The 21,084-nt window shown below is 44.8% G+C and overlaps 1 protein-coding gene across 26 annotated transcripts in view; it reads left to right on the top strand.

Moving 5' to 3' along the window:
* SOX5 (SRY-box transcription factor 5) overlaps positions 1 to 21,084 on the top strand; it is a 609,841-nt gene that overhangs the window by 439,509 nt on the left and 149,248 nt on the right. For 23 of the 26 annotated variants that reach the window (XM_077178076.1, XM_077178082.1, XM_077178072.1 and 20 more), the window contains one exon: positions 16,693 to 16,779. The exons of 2 other annotated variants lie outside the window; for them this stretch is intronic. In XM_077178076.1, coding sequence (XP_077034191.1) covers positions 16,693 to 16,779 — 87 coding nt within the window. Of the gene's footprint in view, positions 1 to 14,512; positions 14,665 to 16,692; positions 16,780 to 21,084 lie in introns of those variants that run through there. One more of the 26 variants, XM_077178090.1, reaches the window with a different exon arrangement.

Below are 21,084 nucleotides of genomic sequence, written 5' to 3'. Positions count from 1 at the left end.
CACAGCTGAGCTACACATCTCCAACCCTGAATTCTTGGAAGGCAAATTAATTTTTCTCTGTTAATTGTTTTAGAATGGAATTTCATTCAAAAGGCTCACAGAGAGTTGTAGAATTTCTGTAGCCAAATTTAGAGCCAACTGATAGCTTTCATCTAGGTGCAGTAGGAATTTGAGCACTAGAGACTGAGTTTCATAAAGATCTGGAAAAAGTTTGGTTTGGGGATTGCTGCATTACATTTCTACATTTCCCTTTTCTGCTTGGGTTAGAATGAACTCGAGATTATTTTTTTTTTTCTTAATTAAGAATCTGTTACTTGCATTAAGAAATTATGGGTAACTGAGAAATGTGTATTGCTGCCTTTTTTCCTATTAAAAAAAAACCCTAGTTGTTTTATGTTCTCCTTAATCCTTGAACTGCATAATACATGATATCCTGGCTCTTCTCTTATTTATACAGCCAAAGCTGATGGTGTCACTTTGAACTCTGCCATCCCTGCAAGGAAAGGTAGAACATGTTCTGGAAGGGTAGAACGTATTCTGGAAAGGTAGAACATATAACATAATAAATCCTGGAAAGGTATGACATATAACATGATATGGTCTGGAAAGGTTGTACATATTCTGGAAATGTAGAACATGTTCTGGAAATGTATATTATATTCTATATTGTGCCCCAGAGTGTGAGCTTTACTTTTTTAATTAGGTTGTGCTTTGTGTATTCTTGATTCAGCTTGTGTTAAAGTAGCTGGAAAAATGCTGTCTTTGATGTCTCAGGACCCTCTATTTCCATCTTCTGTTTTAGCAGGATTTAAGGAATGGGAAGTTCCCAGAGACAGGTGATGCTCAGGAGAGCCTTGCAGGGTTCACCAGCAGTTTGCACCATGTCCCTTACAGCACTTCAGTTCCTTTAGCAAGGGGGCTGAGTAAATTGGTGCTACAGAGCCAGGGAGCTCCAGGAGGAGCTCAGTGGTTAGAACACGGCAGAGAAGGTAAAACCAGCCCTGAGGAATTCTTTCCCTCTGGTCTGCCCTGTAACCATGTGTTTTACATGGCATTTGACCACGTTTGTGTGACTTGTCCCCCGTCTGCCCACAAAGGACACTGAAAAACGCTGCTGCAGAGAGAAGGGGAGACAGGGGAGAGCATGATTGTCAGGGGTTTGCCAATTGCAGAGTCTTAAGGCTCTGCTGAAAGCTGCAGTCTTCAGTGTGGTTATGTGATACAGAAATTTATTCCACAGGCTTTCAAGGTGGAATAGACTACTTTCTTTTATACCATAGCATCCCCCCAGGATTAAGCCATTTGTTTCTCTGGCATTCTCTACAAGCCTGGCCACAAAAGAGAACTTTGTGAACAATGGGCCTGTTCCCCTATTCAGCCTTTTCTGATCTATTAAATTCCCTATTACTCCATTCTGCAATTACTGCACACCCCACCTTCCCAGGCACCCTGTTCTCAGGCAAGCTGGGAATTTACCCTTGACATTTGCCTCACTCCACAGGAGCCCCACGTCCCTCTGCTCCACTCCACCACTTTTGATATTGGCTCTGGGTCCTTTTCTGGCACACTGACATGTACCTGGTATGGCTCTCCTTCACATCTGCATGCCAATTTATATACATTTATTCAGACTACTCTAGCTTACTCAGAGAGAGGTGGGTTTAAGAGAAAATATTTCAGTCTTAGCCCTAGGTTTATCTCAGCATTGAAAAAGAAAAGCTGAATTGCATGTAGTTCTTTTTCCAAGCATCTCTTGCTAGATGTGAAATAAATCTCTGTGTAAACTGCATATTGTTGAGCATTGTGTCTGAAAAAAAGGTAGGTACCATACTGAGATATCAGTGTTAGTCACAGAATTAAATCACAAAAGAAATGATTCCATATAAGAGTTTGATAATGGTATTACTATGCAGAGTCCATCAGCATTAGCTGTTTCACTGTTAAAATTGAGGTGCAGTTGATACTGGACTGGGATTGATTTTTTTCACAGCTGCACCAACAGTTACCTGACTGAAGTGATTTCCATGCAAACATGAAAATTCAGCTGAGTTTCTTAGGGACTTGGAGGTGTTTTGAGTCAATGTTCAGAGTTACCCCACAAAGAGTTGGAGCCAGAAATCCCAGCAGCAGAGCTGCACACATCCCTGCACAGAACTGCTCTGTGGCTTCTTTCATGGATCTTTTTTTCTTTTTTTTTTTTGTGCAATATGCTCTTCTTTACAGGTTTGATCTTTATTTGAAGGTGTTGCCATTCCCAACAACCACCCATTTTTACTGTCAGGTCTTGCAAAATTGCATTCCTGAGTGGGTCCAGCTCCTGGTAAAGGTTTGTGTAGCCAGCCAGACATTACTCTGTGTGTCCCAGCCCCTGAGTCAGCTGTACCCAGCCAGTGTTTGGGATCACCATCCTACACACAAGTTTGGGTTTGGCTGTTCTGTCAGGAGGTGCATGTCCCACTGAGCATCTTGAATTTGAGGCCAGGCTCTTTGGAGAGACACCTTGTTTCAACAGAGCTGTTTCAGAAGATGCCTTTTTTCCTTTTGTGGCACGGAAGGTCGAAATGATCAAGATGAGAACACAAATGCAGAGATCACAGGTCCCAGGTTTGTCTGACAGAGCAAAGTGCAGCTTCTGCTCATTCACAGCAGAACCCAGATGTCCTTACCACCACTCTCAGGTGAAGAATGAGGAGGATCCTGAGCTACAGATGTTGCAGATCTGTTGTATGGTCTCTTCTGAGTGGTTCTTTCTTCATCTAAACCTGCTCATCCTGCTTCAGTTTGGTTTGAGCTTCCCCTTCACTGATGTTATTGGGGCAGCACAGGTGAATGCTCTGGAATTGCAGGAAGGAGTTGGTTCCTAATTTAAGTTCTAGGAACCAGGCACTAGAGCAGGCCCTCTCAGATGGGCAGTGAAGACTGTGGGATGAGTACACCTAGTCCTGTCGTGTTTTTAGTGAAACAGATCAGGTCCCACAGTGACAGGGACAGGTTTGCTGCATGAAGAGGGAGAAGGCTATTTCTGGGTGGCCATTGATGAGGTTGCCAGTGCAGGAGTGAGAGAACTGTTTCTTGTTTCAGACTTCATCAGAGGAAATGCTGGCATTCTCTGTCTGTCCGTCTGTCTGTCTGGGGTCTGTGTTCCCTTTATCAGGGGGAATGTAGTGGCTCCTGATTGTGCTCACTGTGCCAAGAGCTGCCCAGTGAATGCCCTTGGCTCTGGGGAAGGGGTTCTGTTCCTGTCCTGCTCCTTGGTGATTCCTGAAGCCATCCTAAATGCAGATTAGCCTTCTTGTGGATCTGGACAATCCACAGAGGAAATTTTATCATCCTAACATTTCTGAAGTAGTCTGAAAAAGTTGTGCTGCAGGGTATGAGTGAGATTCCACTATGATAAAAAAGATGTTTTCTCTTTGGCATGCTGGCAGTGATTTGAAGGCACAGTTGATGCTTCAGTCTGAATCTGTTTGCTGCCTGGGAAGTGGCTCCATGTTGGGGACATTTTCCAGGGAGTGGCTGCAGAGCTGTCCTGACTCTCCTTCAGTGCACTGTGTAATAAAGTACATTTTGGATGTGGCAGATGAGGCCCCTTTCTTAGTCTTGTTCTCATTCTCAGCATTGTGTTCTTCATCTCCCTTCTCTTTTTCCCTCTTTGACTTTTCTGCTTTTACTTTCTGACTTTCCTTTCCCCTTGTCTAGAACCATTATGTTAAAGAGCTGTGCATAATAGACTTCCTCTGATTTCTCTCTGGGTATTTGGGGATTACCTGTCACAGCTGCTGCATGGCTGAACCACCCGTGTATCTGGATGCTATTCCCTACCTCAGAAAGAAAAATGCTTGATCAAAAGGAAACCCAGTCTATTTCCTCACCCTATTTATGCTGAAAATAACAGAGTCCAACAAAATCCGTGAATGGAGACAAGTGAGAACAAACAGAGCACGTTGTCAAGGCAGATGGAATGCTGCACTTCAGTGGAGAAACCTGTGTGCAACTCCTGGGAGATTATTTTAGGCAAGTCCAAGGATGGCATTAGCCTTAATAATTTCTACCTAATTTGACATAAGGATTTCATGCAAATATCATTTACACCACAACTAGTAGTGTGATTTACTCTGAAACTACCGGCACTTCAGAAGCACTGATTTATAGTGTACCTTTTTTTAATGTTATTATAAATAATATGGTTGTCCCTGTCTTTCTGGCATCTGGCAGTGGATGGTTGAGATTTTGTGGTCACATATGTTGTGCAAGAGGCATTCAGGATGTGTAGTTGTTTAGCATCAGGCGTGTGTGCTTTAATTCTCACTTCCAGGGGTAAAACAGTCTGTCATGATTTGGAAAAGAATAGGAGTCTGGGCCTAATGTGTGAGGTTTTTGTTGTTTCAGGGGGATATGCTTTCCAGTTTTCTGGTTTCAATTTTTAAAATTCCTTCAATGGTTTTATTAGCATCCCAAATGAGTGTTTTCTGGTTCTTTCAATGTTATATTGGGTTCAAATTGTAATAGTACACATTTTCTCTGGGAAGTATATCCACAACCTGATGTCTGTAGCCCTTTCACTACACAATTGTGTCAACTTATAATTTAAATAAATAGGTCCAGCTGATCAAAGATGTACATACTGTTACCTCAGTTTGATAGATAACACATGACTCTAAACCAACCAGTTCTACAATGTGTCAATACTTTGGTGGGTTTTAGCTTTACATTTTCCACTTTCAAGTGTATTTGTGCTTCTGGGTCACTTGCTGGTTTACTGATTTTGCTTGGACATGGAATTGCCTGATTTTCCTTCATATTTACCTGGTTTGCCAGGAGACTGAGAACACAGGGCTTGCATTTGATAGGGTTTATCTGTTGCATACCATTTATTAATTGAGTAACCTCATCTAGTAAATATATGTGGGTCAGAAATATATTAGGATCTGAAAACATTTTGGCACAATTTTTTCTCCTGGCAGTAGCACTTCAGAGTGCATTGTTTAAATGGGTGCAGTCATTTTCATTAAGGGAAAATTAACTTTCCTTCCACCTGCCATTGTTCTCTGAAGAGGATTATGATGCAGTCAGCAAAATGCTAAGGAGGGAAAAGAAAAATTACATCAACCTCAAGAGAGGGGATGTCATATTTATCTGCTAATCTTGTAATTATCCTGAGGAAAAGCCCCAAATACGGGGTGAGAGCCCCTCTCTGTTGTGTCAGACCTGCAGCTCCCCATGCTCCCGTTGTCACTCCTGGCAGGGTGAGTAATGGCCATATCTGGGTGCAGCCCTCCCCACCTCTGCTGGCTGACATCATAAATTATCCAGATCCAAATGGACAGCGTTCATTAGCTGTGCACTTTGCAGGAAGAGCCAGCTCGGAGCCGAGCACTCGCCCGTTTTTATTAAAAGTTAAAAAGCTCCTTGCTGGCACGGAAAGGGGAGGCTGGAGGAGGAGGTACAATGGGGGACAGTGCCACAGAGCTAATAAATAAAAATAATAACTATTACCATTGGTTGAGTGACCCTGGGAGAAGAGCACTACTGAGCCATTTGTTGTTCCCTTTCACTTGTCAACAGCAGTGCCTTAAAAGCCTTCGCCATTGTTCAGGGCCTAATAGCACCTGTTGGGAAGACAGGAAGACAGCTGTCAAAAAAAAAAAAAAAAAAAAAAGGAAAAACAGGGTGGGGGAGGAGGGTGGGAGCTGATGATTATGCCAGCAAGAAGCAGCACAGCTGCAGCAGGATATTTCCTGCTCCCACTGGGAAGCAGCTCTGCCCTGGGCACAGCTCCCCAGGGTGGGCACAGGCAGCCAGGGGTGCCTCTGTCCCCCAAAGCAGGGAGAGCTGTCCCAGAATAACCCCAAACCCCTCAAATAGTGCACGTGGCAGCTTCCTGACGAGGGTGCTTGTTTTGGTTACCTTTTCCCCTTTATTGCTCTGTGGCATTGCCAAATCAGACCCTTGGTCAGGACAGGTAAGGAAGGGTGAGGAGCCCCAGGCATCCCCAGCTCCCTGGGCAGCCCTTCCTCCCTAAAAGAGCCCAGAGCTGCTGCTTCCTGCTGGTGGCAAGTGACAGCAGTGGCCAGGGCTGAAAGATGGGCTATTTAGAAAATTGTCTCCTCAGCTTCATCACAGGTAATCCTCGCGTTTTTCATTTTGAGGAAAATTACCACTGCTTCAGGACTCAATTTTTTTTTCCATTTTTAAGTAAGTTGCTCTGAGATTTTCAGGTGAGAACGCTGTGGTAACTGTGTGTGAAGGGTTACATTGCTGCTGTTGAATTTAGGATTTCAGAAGTGGAGTGGTTGAGCTTTGCAAGGATTTCCCTGGAATTCTAGCCAAACACTGTAGCTCTCAATTTATGTTTTATGGTTATTTAGATTACATACTTCTGGGGGCTCTTGATGCTTTGTTTTAGGGTTTGTTTGAGAATGCATTTAATTACTTTAAAAGTGACAGATCAGCATAAAGATCTTTTTGGTCAAAGGGTAAACCATGGAATCTCCCTATAACATCCTTAATGGTGTGTCAATACCTATTTAAAAAGTTAGTGTATAGCCATCTCATTGAATGCCTTTTTTAAATCCCTCTTACTTATCAAGGATGTGCTGAAGATGTGAAAAATTAGCAGACCAAAGCCATGGCCCTCTGTTAATATTAACAAGATATTATGGCCCTTTAATTAGAGACTGGCTCAGTTGGTAGCACTAATACAAAAATGCATTTCAGGGGAATATGTATTCTGGTGGAGTATCTCTGTCCAACTGAGATGGAAAAAGAAAACTGAAGTGAAATTTAATGTTATTTAATTACAGATGTCTTTGTTTTTATGCTGTTACTCTCGAAATAGTCTCTGGAAATATTAAAATATCTTTGTGGTTTCAGGATTTCAGTGAAGCTCAGAATACTACCTCCTTCTGTCATCTGACACACTTTTATTGCTGGGTGGACCACTCCTGAGAAAATCAATTCCTTCTTTCATTTAGAGATGCCAGGAATTAAAGGGGCATTAGAAATCTGAAGGACACAGAATAAGACAGAATTCTTCTTTTTTCATGTGTAGGAGAGGGTTTTCTTAATTTCACTGTTGTCCATCTTTTCATAAGGATTCCTACTGGTGGAACTTCAATTAAAAAGAAAGGGGTTGCTGCTCAGGTGTTTGAAAGTGAGTTACTCTGTTTCATGTATTTATATTTTGTACATCAGGAAAGAACTGGGCACATTTTAAAATGTCACTTTTGTTTTATTTAAAGTTTGATAAGGTTCAAAAACTTTCTTCATTCTGGCACATTAATTTAATTAGCGGTGAAGAAGATAGTGCTATCAGGGAGCTGGAATCATCCTAAAGTTACAGAATAAAGCAGGGATTCATTCAAAGCATCTCCTCCATGGATCCACCTTGGGCAGCACAAGAGCCCAGCCAGGGCTGCACCCAAGATGAACCAAAACGGCCCCAAAATGCACGAGCACTCCCGGGGTCTGTCCCTGGGATCAGTTCTGCTCCATTTGCATCTTGCAGTTCATTGTCCCATTCCAGCTTTAGCCCATGCAGTCCCACCCTGCTTGTTTTTCTCTCTCCAGCCCACGGGGTTTGTGCTCCGGGGCTGAGATTTGGATCATTTGTCCTTGGTGCCCAGCTGGAGCAGGAATTGTTTTGTCTCCCTGCTCTGTGCACAGAGCTCACCATGCCCTCATGTGAAGCTCAGAACTGCACACTAAAGCAGCAGAGAATCTGAAAAATTTAAAAGCTGAAACCTGAGGTATCACTGCTGTGAAATGGGAAGGGCAGATTGCATTTGAGCCAGCCACATCCTACTGTGCATTTTCAGGACAGACATTTCAATGCAGGGTAACTGAGCAGTGACTACAAACTGCACTGTTCTGGGGTTGTTTTACCAGAATAATTTGGGGTTGTCCTGCCCCAGCTCCATGTAAATCTGAGGCAGCCAGCAGTGGCTCCAGGCTTGGTGTGGAAGGGCAGATTGGTGGAGGTGTGAGTGGAGCATCCCCAGCTGCCCTGGACACAAATGTGATTTCCATGCCCTCAGCAGTGGAAGGGGTGGCAATTATGACCCAGCAGCTCACAGCCCTGTGCTCTGCAGGGTAATTAGCACACACTGTGTAGCCTTGGTGGGGTCTGCTGTCACTAAGGTAGGTAAGGCAATGGAGTATGTACAAGTTAGTATGTTAGACATAACAGAGATAGAGCTGGAATTCCTGTGCTGAGGTGAGAGCAGGAATGCAGGAATGCTTCTCACCTGGCTCAGCAGTGTGCTCACGAAAGAGGTGGCTCTCTCAGGTATTTAGACCTCAGATAGGCTTTTTGGACATCTCAGTGTCAGTCCAGAGGAGCGTTTGACAGAGACGGTTTGAGAAATGCCTGCATACCAGCAGAGGATGGAAGCTGAGAAAATCTTGGCTGTAGCTTGTGTAAGCCCCAAATGAACACGGACTCTTCTGCTGGGAGGCTGAGGGACTGGTGTGATGTCCTGGCATTGCACATCTGCTGTGTGAGTGTGACACTGCTCAGTGGGACAGGACAGCCTGAAAAGCACACAGGCGATGGAGCAGCTGCCAGTGCAGCCAGGTGATGGGGAGCACCAACATTTCAGACAACAGCCTGGCTATTCCTGAGGGTGGCATTGGTGGAGATGCTGGTTTGGGTCTCAAATCTAGTTTAAGAAGTCTCTTTGCTCTTCCCCATCCTGCCTTGTGCTGGGATTTGCCCAAGAGATGACTTTAGGCACAGAGTCAGGGGTGATTGGGGTGGGGCTGTGCCAAATAATCCCCAATTGGCTCCAGCTGTGCAGCACAGGTGAGCAGCATTGACAGGAATGAGCCATGGAGGGCACAGGGGCACTGCCCAACCCCAGAGGGCACACAGGACCACTGCAGCAGGGCACAAAAGCCTGGGCTGAGGGACAAGGAGGGCAGATCCTGCTGCCTTCTGAAGTTGGAATGATGTTAGTGTGTGTGGGCAGGTGCCTGAAGCCTCCTGAAGAGGTAAGGTGTTCCTGTGTTTGGGCTGAAGCTTTCTGGAGTGGTTTGGTGTTACTGGGTTTGGGCTGAAGCTTTCTGAAATTGTATGGGGACACTCTGTGTATTGTGGCCATCTCACCTGCACAACATGCTGTGACAATAATTACTTTAACAACTGGTAGTTGAGTGTATCCGAAGGCCATTCTAACCTTTCCTTCCCAGTAAACATCCTTGTAGTTTTAGGTAGCTTTCTTGTGGGACTGGCAGTGGGCATTGGTGAGCAGTTGTGAAAATAATTGCTTTGTGGCTAGAGTAGAATCCTGTTTCTGGTGGCATTCACAGATTATTGATTAGGATATTGAAATATTAAGTAATTTATGGTGCTATGGAACCTTTTCTGGCTGTGTGAATTATTTTTTCTTAAACACAAAAGCAGTGCTCTTTTATCAGAAATGACAACAAAAATGTCTTATCATTCATACAGCATGTGCTTCATCAAAGCAGCATGGTGGGCATTGGAAAAGAGAGCAAACAACTTGAAAAAAGTGTTGTATTTCTGAGCAGACACAAAATGAGGCCCTGTGTGCAGCAGGAATGCAATGGTAACCTGGTGTCATTGTGCACCACAGGTGACTGCAGTCAGCTGTGGGTACAGAAGTTGATTTTGTGCTCTGAAATGAAAAGCTCTGTGAGCTAACATGTGGCTGGGATGGGACTGGGGATTCCAGGAGCAGGAGGGCTGGTTATCTCTGCCAGAGAAAGGAGCTTTTTAGTGGCCTTGGAAGCTGCCCATGGACATATGCAGCCCAGCTGTTTCCTGCACAGTGGTGGTGATGGAGTGGTGCAGTAAGAGTCACACTGAGATGTGCTGGCCAGAGCACCACAGCTCCCTGATATTGGAACTTGGATGTTTGCTTCAGCTCTGGGAGTTTGTGCCTGAAGTCTAAAAAACATTTTGTGTGCTAAAAAAACAACCCCAAACCCACAGAACCCAACAGCACAGCACTTTTTGGCCAGTCACAGAAGCCCCAGGTAGTATTGTGCTCAGCACCGCGTTTTTGCTTCTCACGCCTGAGCAACCATGTCCCACATTTGAACAATATTTACATTTATAGAGGTGTTTCCTAGTGTCTGCTCCAAAAGTTTCAACTGCTTTAAGACTGGTGAAAAATTGCAGTGCTTCCTGGAAGGCAAGAGAAAAATGTATGTTTTGTGGTCTTTGATTTCCAAATTTAAATACATTCTGTGTTGTGCCTGCTCATGATTCATGGTGTCTTGCCTAGCTGCAAGTAGTTCCCTAAAAGCATGATTCTGTTGATGGAGAACCATATGTGTATGCAGATGCTGCATGTCTATGTAACCTGCTGATACCAACCATTCCTTCATAATAGTTGCTTTATTTTCCCTGCTTTGAAAATTGTTTCTGATTTTGTATAGTTAAGAGCTTCTTAATAAAAAATGGGGGCATAAGCAGAGAAATTTCTTGTGTGAACATGTTTCTCTGCTCTTTTAAAAGCAGAGTGGAAATCTGCCCTTAATTTTGTTTCCTGATTTAGGCTAGAGAGGGTTTGTTGTGGTGCCTGAGCAGAGAGCAGGATGCCATGGGGTGGCACGTTGGTAGGTGAGGGTTGTAGGGACTCTGGGTGGAGCTGTGGCTGACAGGTGGAACATATTTATGACCACAGCAGAAGAAAAAGGTGAATAATGGGTGGCAGCCCAGTGTTTGCCAGTGCTTTCTTAATACAAAGGAAGGTGCTTGCCAGAAGTGGGAGGTGTATCAGGCACTGCTGAAGTTCATTCATGATAATTTGTGCCAACCCAATACTCCTTCCTCTAGGAATGACTCGTGTTGGCAGGGAATGTTTGGTGGTCTGGCTGGGCACTGAGCAACCCTTGGCTTCTCTCTGTTCTTGCTACACTTTGTGTCATCATCCTTGCCCAGGCCAGACATCTTCTGTGGATGTTCTCAGTTCAGTCAAAGAAAGGACAGAGACAATTTCTCCCAGGATGAGCCTGGGAATCTTAGAGGAAAAGAAAACAATTATTATCTCTCTTTCTGTACCCATTGTTTATAGCTGTGGTTCTCCAGAGTGTGCTATTCATGGCTCACCAATAGTGTGAGAAGTTTTCACTTTGAGACCAATCAGGTCTCAGTTTAGTGAGTGAGATATAAAGCTCACCACTTCTTGCTAATAAATTATGATTCTATTTCTCCTTCTGATGGCTGAAGTCATCCATTCCGTCCCTGACTCAACGGGGTCAATCTTCCTTTCACTTTTTTCCAAGAAGTTTCTCCCTCTCAGCCCAGGGCAAGATCTGCCCACTGTGCTTACAGAGGAGGGAACCCTTTGGGCCCCCATCCTTGGATATCACACACCCTGCAGCTGGGGGGCTCCAGGACTCGCCCTTCTCCTCCTCCTCCTTGTAGTCACCTTACAGCAGCCTCCTGCCCTTCAGTCGCTACTGTCTCTGTAACATCAGAGCTTTCTCTCCCATTCCTTCCTCAAACATGGCTCTTTTGGACATGCCTGGTGTGCAGAGCTCCTGTTCCTCCCCTTGTCACAGCACAATTGTTGGAATTGTGTGCCTTTCTCTGGAAGCAGGCAGCTGCAGGACACCCAAGTTTGCTTTCAGTCAGTGATCAGCAGGAGCAGAGAGAGGTACTGGAGATTTGGCACTGAGCACCATTCTCAGCTTGTTTAAGGACTTCTAGGACTGTGACCCTGGAGCATGGATTCCAGAGCTGCTGGAGAGGCTGGGCACGGAGGGAATGCTGGGTTTTGGACCCAGCATTGCTGTGGGACTGGGTTTTGGAAAGCTCCAAGGCAGGCCCAGGTACATGTGCGTCTGTGCTGCTGCTGAACTGAGAGCAGGATTAGGTCCACTCCCAAAGGGGAGCTACAATGCTCCAAAAAAAAATGAACTTCAGGAAGTAGACTAAATTCAGCAGAAGTCTAGCAGTGATAAAAATTGTGCTTCTCTCCTACTATGGCTCTGTTGCCTCGTCCCTTTCCTGGAAACAAACCACTCCTTTCGCAGTGTGAAAACTTCAGGGCTATTGAGAAAGTAAGTCAGTGAAGCTGTATTTAAATATCAATTGCAGGAGTAGAGTGACATGCTTGTTAGCATACCAAAAATCAGATTAAAAAAGCCCTTTAATGTTAATTTACTGGGATGATTTGCTTTCCCGTAGTGCACGGGCAGTTCCATGGATGCACAGGCTGAATCTGCTGATTCAGACAGGTGCCTCTTGGACAGTGTTTAGTTGATGATTCCTGTTTTTTCCATCTCTTGGTGGAAAGAACAGGAATCTTCTCTGAAGAGGAGTCCTTCTCTAAAGGAATATTCTCTAAAGAAGAGGGGTTCTTCTCTTTGGTGCCCTCTCTGTAATCCTCTTCTGCAGCAACCTGTAACACTCCTCTTGGTGTGTCTGGAACAAACATGTCAAGCACCACTGAGTTACTGTTCACAAACAGCCTGTGAACAAGTCTTGCAGATGATTTCATCCTGTGCAGTGACTTGGGACTGGTTTACCATGTACCATAGGACACTGCAGATTGGTACTGGGGAGGACTCTCAGCTCAGGTGGGGCTTGGGAGAAGCAAAGGAAGAGGCAATTCTGGGTTCTTCTCAAAGGGTGAATTAGGAGGTGTTAGGAATACTCAGAACACAGTGTGTAGCTTTTTGGAAATGCAGAGCACTGTAATGCATAGCTGTCCTGATGCACATCCAGAATCTGTCATGATATAGCTCAGTTTTTGCACGTAGAAAACACGATTTTGGGGAATCTAAGAGGAGAGGAGCAGAGTAGGGATCAGAAATGGCAGTTCCTGTGTGCAGGCCTCCTTTCCCTGTTTCAAGCTGCACATTATATGTGCAAGCATTAAAAGTTTTACTGACTTTCCAGTGAATCCAGAGAATGCCTGCCTTGCAGACAAGAGACAGCGTTTATTTCTTCTCTTAATTTGAGAGCATCATCTTCCCAATCAGGTCTAAAAAAAGCTGAACAAAGGATGACTTTGTTCCTGTGTAACTCATGGAACCTCTCCTGTCGTAACCTTTTAAACAGTTATTTTTATTTAAGATGTGTAAATTTCAAATCTTTTTTTAATGGGGTACATAAATGACATAATAAATGTTTCTTTCCAAGACATGGTGCATAAGGTATTTCACAAGCAGTTACTGAAATGTGATAGGCTGAGTATATGAATAGCATATTTTATGTAAGTACAAGATGTTAACATGGTATATAATAGAATTAAACAAGCTGTAATCTAATCTAGGTCTTTGGCTCCGTAAAGCTATAGGGGTGGGGAAGCTATTGTCTTTCAGAATTAAAGTTTTTTTTAAGTATTGAGAGAAGGATGATTATTTGCTGATTCTGTGTCAAAATTGTGTTGAAGTGTCTTATGTAAAAATGGCAGTTCAGATCAAGAGAGGTTTGAGACTAAGTTAAGACATCAATTTAATATGATTGCTTGGGGGTTTTTAAAGAAAAAAAGCTATATAATATTATTTGGAATAGTTAACGTACAGTATTTCAACAGGGGAAGCACTGATTAGATCACCACAATCTATTTTATGCCATCAGGATTGCTGAGGGGGCTTATAATTGTGTTAAATTTTCATATTACTCATATCCACACATTAATGAACAGATGCATTGTTACTATTGGGATTTTGCCATTTGGCCTTTCACATCTCTAATCGCGATTTCCTACTGAGATCTTTACCGTTCTCGCAGAAACTCAGTCATTGATACATGGCCGTTCTCGGCGTTCTTTCCTCCCCCCTTGTTCGTGCGCGGCATCGCTCGCAGTGCTGGGCCGGGGCTGGAGCGCTGCGGAGCCCCGGGGAGCGGCACCGGCCGTGCTGGGCTGGGCTGGAGCTGCAGAGCCCCGGGTGCCCCGGGGAGCGGCACCGGCCGTGCTGGGCTGGGCTGGAGCTGCAGAGCCCCGGGTGCCCCGGGGAGCGGCACCGGCCCGGCCCGGCCCGGCCGCTCCCCGAGCCGTGCGGGAGGCACGGGTTAGGGCAGGCAGGGATTCGGGCAAACTGAGTGTCCTGGCAAGGAGGGATGCCGGCAAACAGGGGTTAGGGCAAGCAGGGATGCCGGCAAACTGGGATTCGGGCAAGCAGGGATGCCAGCAAACTGAGATGCAGGCAAACAAGGGTTTGGGCAGGCAGGGATGCCGGCAAACTGGGATTCGGGCAAGGAGAGAGGCTGGCAAACAGAGATTCAGGCAGACAGGGGTTCGGGCAAGCGGGGATGCCGGCAAACTGAGATTCAGGCAAGAAAAGATGCAGGCAAACTGGGATTCAGGCAAACAAGGGTTCGGGCAGGCAGGGATGCCGGCAAACTGGGATTGGGGCAAGGAGAGATGCCGGCAGGCAGGGATGCTGGCAGACAGGGATTGAGGCAGACACAGTGATGCCGGCGGGCAGCGCAGCGGGGCTCCGGCAGCCCCGGCTCCTGAGCGGCTCCTGTAGCTTTAAGGCAGCAAGTTAGGCAGCAGACTTGTGCTTCTTCACGAGCGTAGCACGGCGAGGGTTTTGTCCAGCCGCGGGGGAAAAGCTTTGTCGCGGACTTTGCTGACAATGGACTTAAAAGTAAGGCGGGCTGCTTTCGGTGCCTGGGGGCTCCGGAGCCCATTGTCAGCTCACAATGGATCCCTGTTGCCGCATTCCTGCTTTGCAAAGGTTTGTTGGCTTTTACTGACTGACGGCTCTCCGCCGCAAACGCCGCGCTTGCTCCGGCCTGTTTACACGCCGCTCCGGAGTTTGCAGAAAAACACGGAGCAATAATAATTAAATATATATATGTATATATTAAAAAAAAGAAACAAGGGAGAGGGGCAGTGTTTGTCTGAGCTGTTCACGCTGTGGGAAATGGTTTCCGTCGAGGGGACGGACGAAGTTGAGCAGTGGCCGGAGCCCGGCGGCGCCCCCGGCTCAGCGGCCGCGCTCGGGGCGGGCTCCGGCGGCATCGCCGGGGTTCCGTGGGGTTCGAGACACGATTGGGGATTCTAAGGGAGAAATTCCCTCGGGCAGCCCGGGATCAGCCCGGGGAACGCCCTCGGGGGCACAGGAGGAGCTCGGGGCGCTGCCAGGTGAACAAACCCGCAGCGGACCCAGCGCCTTCTGTGCTCTCGGTGGCATCCGGAGGTTGTCGCTGCTCCCCCGGCCGGACGCGGGGCTGCTCCCAGCTCTCTGTCTGTCTGTCCGTCCCTGTGCCTGCGAGCGCACGGGCTGATGGATGAAGGATGCAGGAGGGCATCCCTGGCACGGGCATTCCCTGGGCATCGGGGCTCGCCCGACTGTCTGTCTGTCTGTCCGTCTGCCTGCGAGCGCACGGGCTGATGGATGGATGAGGGATGCAGGAGGGCATCCCTGGCACGGGCATTCCCTAGGCATCGGGGCTCGCCCGGCTCCGAGCCCCGAGCTGCGGCTGGGGACGCGAGGTGCAATTAGCCAAACGAGATAATGAAGGTGGCTCGTAATGGTTTTTACTGTGGGGAAAGTTAACCAGTTGCTAATAATTGTACGGTCTCTAGGCCAGACGGTCCCTTTGATAAGTTAACGTGCGCTCCCTTTATGCTCCTGGTAGGGGGTAAACAAATGCCTGAACAAATACAAATACACATAAACACCAGTGCGGAGAATAGCGGTATATGTCTTAGATCCAGATAATAAGTGTGGGTATTGTTATTTAGATGGCACATACTGGGACACTTATCTTTTAGTACACTCCATTTTCTAACTGAATGCAGTGCTAATCGTGGGATTGAAAGCTATTGTAATTGTGTACCCATCTAAATGCTGACAAGAATATACAATTACATTGTTTGGAATTGAGTTTAATGTTCTCTGAATTTTATTAGCATTTATATTTACTTATGCATTAAAATTCTACACAAAAAGAGGTCAGAACACAAGAGTTGCAGACATAAATATCAGACCCATCCACACCCTCGCTGCATTTTTCCTGAAAATACTGAACAAATATATTTTATTTTATTTTTAAAGGAAGTGATAGAATCTGAAATGAGCAAATAATGGGTTTCCATTCTAAGCGATGCCTTTTCTCCCTCTGGATTTTGCAGTCTTTTAAAGCTTTTTTCCATACCCAACTTTTTATTATTATTTATAATGCGTGTGTTACCGGAAAATCTTTCCACAGTGTGCTTACCACCACACGATGTTTAAACACACATTATAAAGTGGATGTAATTGTAAAGACTCAGAGGGATATAATTACATGTAGCAGATTTAGGAGCTAATTCTTTGCTTCTCTCTCTTTCTCTCTCTCTCTCTCTCTTTACTCCGCATTTTATCAACATAATTATTTTTTGACTACAGACTAACACCCAGAAACTGACAGGCATCCATTATAGGCAGCAACTTGTTCACCAAATTGAAAAACAATGAACTGCAGGTTTACATGTGCCCATTGTAACACAGAATTACCGGAGCTTTGTTCCACTAGAGGAAAAAGCTAATGGTTTTGAAACAGCAGGTGACAAAACACATTCAGTTTTTTTCTTTTTTGTTCTTTTTTTTTTTTTTTTTCTCTTCCCTCCCCTCTTATCAGTTTGTTGATGAAGTCATTACGAACTGGGGGCCCAGAATAGGGTTGGCCTTATTTTTAGCAGATAGACTTTTAATGAGTTCTATTGTGGAGACAGTCATGTTGATTTGCTTACGTTTTTTTTCCCCCCCTTCACTCAGAAACTCCCAGTATTGAAAAGCTACTATCAAAGGACTGGAAAGACAAGCTTCTTGCCATGGGATCAGGGAACTTTGGAGAAATAAAAGGTAACGCTGTTTCTCTGCTAAAGGAAATTGAGAATGAATATACAAATACCGCTGGCTTTGTGGAACTTTGTCTGCTCCTCTTCCCCTCCCCTTCAAACACGGTAATTTGGGGTTTAAATGAAATGTATGCACTCCCATCTGTGATCATATAAATCAATGGAATGCTGTATTGCCCTAAGTGAATGAATTTACATTAAGCTTTTGTTGCCTATATCGTTCTCTGTTATAAACAAGCACATCCTATTGCTGGATAGGGGGAAAAAAAAGTCAGTATCAGACATATGTGGTACCAGAGTATAGCAGAGCTCAGTTTCTGAAATTGAGGGTGATCTGATTTCCTTGTTTATTTTTGGACAGATTTCGATGATGTAGTTTTTTGTTTGTTTTGGTGTTTTTTGGTTTTTTTTTTTTTTTTTACTTTTTTTTGCATGTAGGGAAGAATAAAAAGAGCAAAGTTTGTGTAATGGTACCTCTAGGTACTGCAATTAGCCAGTGCAGATTTTAAAAGACAGCGTACAACATCTGTGCACTAGAGCATGTTCTTTTAAAGCCGTACTCCAGAAGGAAAATGACAAAATTTGACCACTCTCCAGCAGCAGTAGTTTCTGCTTTGCCAAGATATTTCCCCATTTTATATATCTGAGGTCGTTTTAGGGAACCTGTGGTTGTTTGTTTTCATGTAATTTAATATTTTTATAATTCCTCTGCAGTGCTTATGATGAGGAACTCACTCAAAACACACGTGTCAAAAATTGCAAGTTTTCAGAGCAGCCATTATCACTCTGAAAAGAAGCAGTGACTCTGATTCTTCTCCCGTTTATAGCAGTGTGCATCTGGAGTAGCAAAACCCAAGCCAGCGTTGTTTTGGAAATGTGAAAGTAGAATGAAATTAAAATTAAGCCCTTCTCCTCCTGTGTTTATAAACAGGGCTTAGTTTCTGTCCATTACTTTGGAATGTTTACTTGCTAATGTTGTCCCTGCTCTAGAGATGCTCACTCAGGCAGGCTCCCAGACCTTGTGCTGGCAGGTTTAAGGGCCCTGTGCACAAGAGGTGTGCAATATTCAGTAAAGCACACCATACAAGATGCTCTCACAGGTTCTTGGGTTGGTGCAGATGCAGAGAAAGTGTTATTTTAATTCTATGGGCCTTCCAGCCTGTCACTGATAAGCCACCAGCATTAGCCTGTGCTGTTCCACTGCCTTACCCAAACAGGAAAATATTCCCCTGGTTTCCCCAGACTTCTCCCCAGCAGGCTGTACTTCAAAGATACATATTCACTACATCTGTGGAGTAACTTTATAACAGAATGCAGTGCTCCAGCCCCCAACAGGCTGAGATGTTGCTATGATGATGATGATGGTGATTATTATGGCTCCAGAGGGCCAAACCCTGATTTCTTCATTCCTGGTCCATGTGTGTAAAGCAACAGGTCTGAAAGAGGAAGGGCAGCCCTGGGCTTACCTGGGAGGTCTGGGTTTTAAAAGCACTTTGTTTCAAGATGAAATCACCCTTTGCCATGAACTGATGCATCTTTAGGATGTTTCAGGGACAGAGTATGGGGAGACATCTTTGATACCCACTTTTGGGCAGGTCTTGCACAGTGTGTGGAGCCTCTTTAATTCTTGACACACTAGAACCTTTAGAAGGACTCCCAGTGATTCTCCAGTGCCTCTGCACTCTGTGGAGCTGCTCTGAAGAGTGCTGTGCACTGAGAAGGTGGTCTGTTCCCACTGCCTGTGATCTTTTTCTTTTGGAGGGCAATCTTTTTTCTCCCTTCCTCTTTTTCCCTTTCACAAGCTAAACTTGAAAGCAGCAGCAGCCAGCTATATGCTACCACCAGAGAAATTCAACAGTCCTTTCAGTCGTGCCTGGGGGAAAGGATGGGGAGCAACAGCACAGCCTCAAAGAAGACTTTTCTTTGCTTTAATTTTTGGTTTTTAGCTTTATATTTTGAACACAAGTCGAGTTATTGTTCTGTAGCTCTGTTCAAAAGGCTCACATCTGAGGCTTTTTAGTGTGACTGTGGTTCTGTGGTTGGGGGCATGGTTATTAGGTGTTTGGATCAAGTTTGGCAGTAAGCTGTGAAAACAGGCACTGGTTTATTTTTCCTACTGACTGCCGTGACAGTTGCAATTATTGTCCATTGTTCCTAGGTGGCTGGAAAGGAGGGAGGATACAATAGAGCATTGCCCTCTGGGGGTAAATGAATTTGACTTACAGATTCTTGGGGGGTCAGGCAGGCTGATTATTTAGTGCCCAGGAATGTGGTTTTCATGGCACCATCAGCCCTGAGCAGCCAACAAACAATGGCTCAGCTGTACTGCAGCTATATTTAGTGAGGCAGCAGGAAAGGTGTGCAAGTTGAGCTGCTCTGTACCCACACACACGTGTACAAACACACGTATATTTGCTGCAAAATGGTTTTGTCATTCTATAGTTACGAAGTTTTCCAGTTGTGATTTTTTAATTAACTTCTTTCTCTGTACTTGGCCCGGCAGCTGCGTTTTTTCCGCCCCTCATTTCTCTATTAGTGATATTTGGAAACCCCCATTTTAGCCATGTCTTATGTTTAATACACCCTGGAATGTGGACAGCACTAGGAGCTGTGCTGCCCAACTGTCTTACACGCTGAACAGTTTTTTCCATTTAACTGTTCAAAATTTCATTGTGCTTTTCATTAGGTCTGGGGGAGTTTTAGTACATCATGTGCAAAAAGGCTCAGCACCAGGCTACATACTGTTAATGCCCAAGTCTGTGTTATTACCATTGAGTTTTATTATCTGGGAGAGATTAAAGAAAGGGAGATGAAGAGGAAGACTTTATTTTCTATTAGCGTGAGACTTTATTTTCTATTAGCGTGATTTCCTTTAAGCTAGAGAGCAGGGGTATTTTATTAAAGACAGGGAAATTGGTGAGAGGTTGGAAGTGGCCAGGCTCTCATGTTCTGTGCTCAGTTGTTTCTCTTGGTCGCTTTGTCACCTTTGGCTGCTATTTAAACCCCCCTTTCTTCGTCTGCACACCCATAAAGCAGAAGAGCCATCTCTGAGTGTCTGCAGAGGCAGCTGCAGATTGAAGATCACACTTAGGAGGGTCTATATCCATCCAGTTACTAATTGAAAGGGAAATGGGTTGTTTTATTCCACAGCTGGACCCAAAGGTACTGCCAGGGAATGCTCTTAAAAAGGGGCAAAGCCTAGAACTTTTTATGTCTGTAGAAACTGTAACTCAAATACCTGTGCTTGTTCAGAGAGTTTGGGGCTAAATTACAATTTTAGCACTAGAAGTTTCTTAAGAAATTCTGTTTTGATATCTATGGAATTTTTACTCTGCGCAAAACAAGTTGCTGTATAGCAAAACCTACAAATGTGCTGTTTAATTGAAGTATTTATAGTGAAGCTGTAAAACTGTATATTGACTTGGTTAAAGCCTGTTCAAACTTACTTATATCCATCCCAGTCAAAGCCAGGGCTCAAAAGGCCTCTGGATTATCCTTGGATAATGCATTTTATTGGATTCAGTGGAGCAGAGAGATCTTCAGGTCTCAAAGTGGTGGTGTACAGGAAGGAAAATCATCCCCTTTTCTGCTGTCAGTGTAACTGCCTTGTTAGCTGTGCACTGTAGTGGGAAAGGAGGTGCTGTCCTCCAATGTTAGCAGGAAAAGCTATCAAAAATAGATGTATTCCTTAATTATCAGTGATCATTCCTTTATATAAAATTAACTTTTAAATTAAATTATAAAGTGAAGCTTCTCTTTCACTGGCACTGGGCCTCAGGTGCATCAAGGGTTGTCCAGCCCTGCTCATACTGGGGTGAGTGAGGCAGCTTTAACCATGATGAAAACTCCTCTTAAAACTTCCTTGGTGTGCACAAAGCCTTGCTGCTAATCTTGTCCATCTCTCTACTGAAACTTGGCAAGACACAGCAAGGCATATTTTTTATGTTCCCCACTTAGCTAATTTTGAATAGGTGTGTGGAACAAAAGGTCGAACAGACTTCTGTTTCCAGTCTTTCTGAGCTGGTTTTCTCTTGAAGGCATTGTTAACAGTGATTGTGCCCAAATCTCTCAAGAAAGACTGGGCAGGTCTGAATCTGATGTATTTTTGTTGTTATTTGAAAGACCTTTTGTATTGTGTGGGTGAGTTTGTAAACAGCTCAGGTGAAGTTCTCTGCGCTCCCTGTGAAAGGGATTGGGTTGAAGTCATCTCTTCATTGTGTCCATGGAAATCTGGGTGACTCTGGAGGCTGCTCTGGAGTAAGCACAGATTTATGGAGGTGACTGAAGGTGAGATCAGCCTCCCAGCCCT

This window comes from Agelaius phoeniceus, chromosome 5, assembly GCF_051311805.1.
Source record: "Agelaius phoeniceus isolate bAgePho1 chromosome 5, bAgePho1.hap1, whole genome shotgun sequence".
Lineage (NCBI taxonomy): Eukaryota > Metazoa > Chordata > Aves > Passeriformes > Icteridae > Agelaius > Agelaius phoeniceus.
The sequence above is the reverse complement of the archived record's forward strand: the minus strand, read 5'-3'. Positions and strand labels throughout refer to the sequence as shown.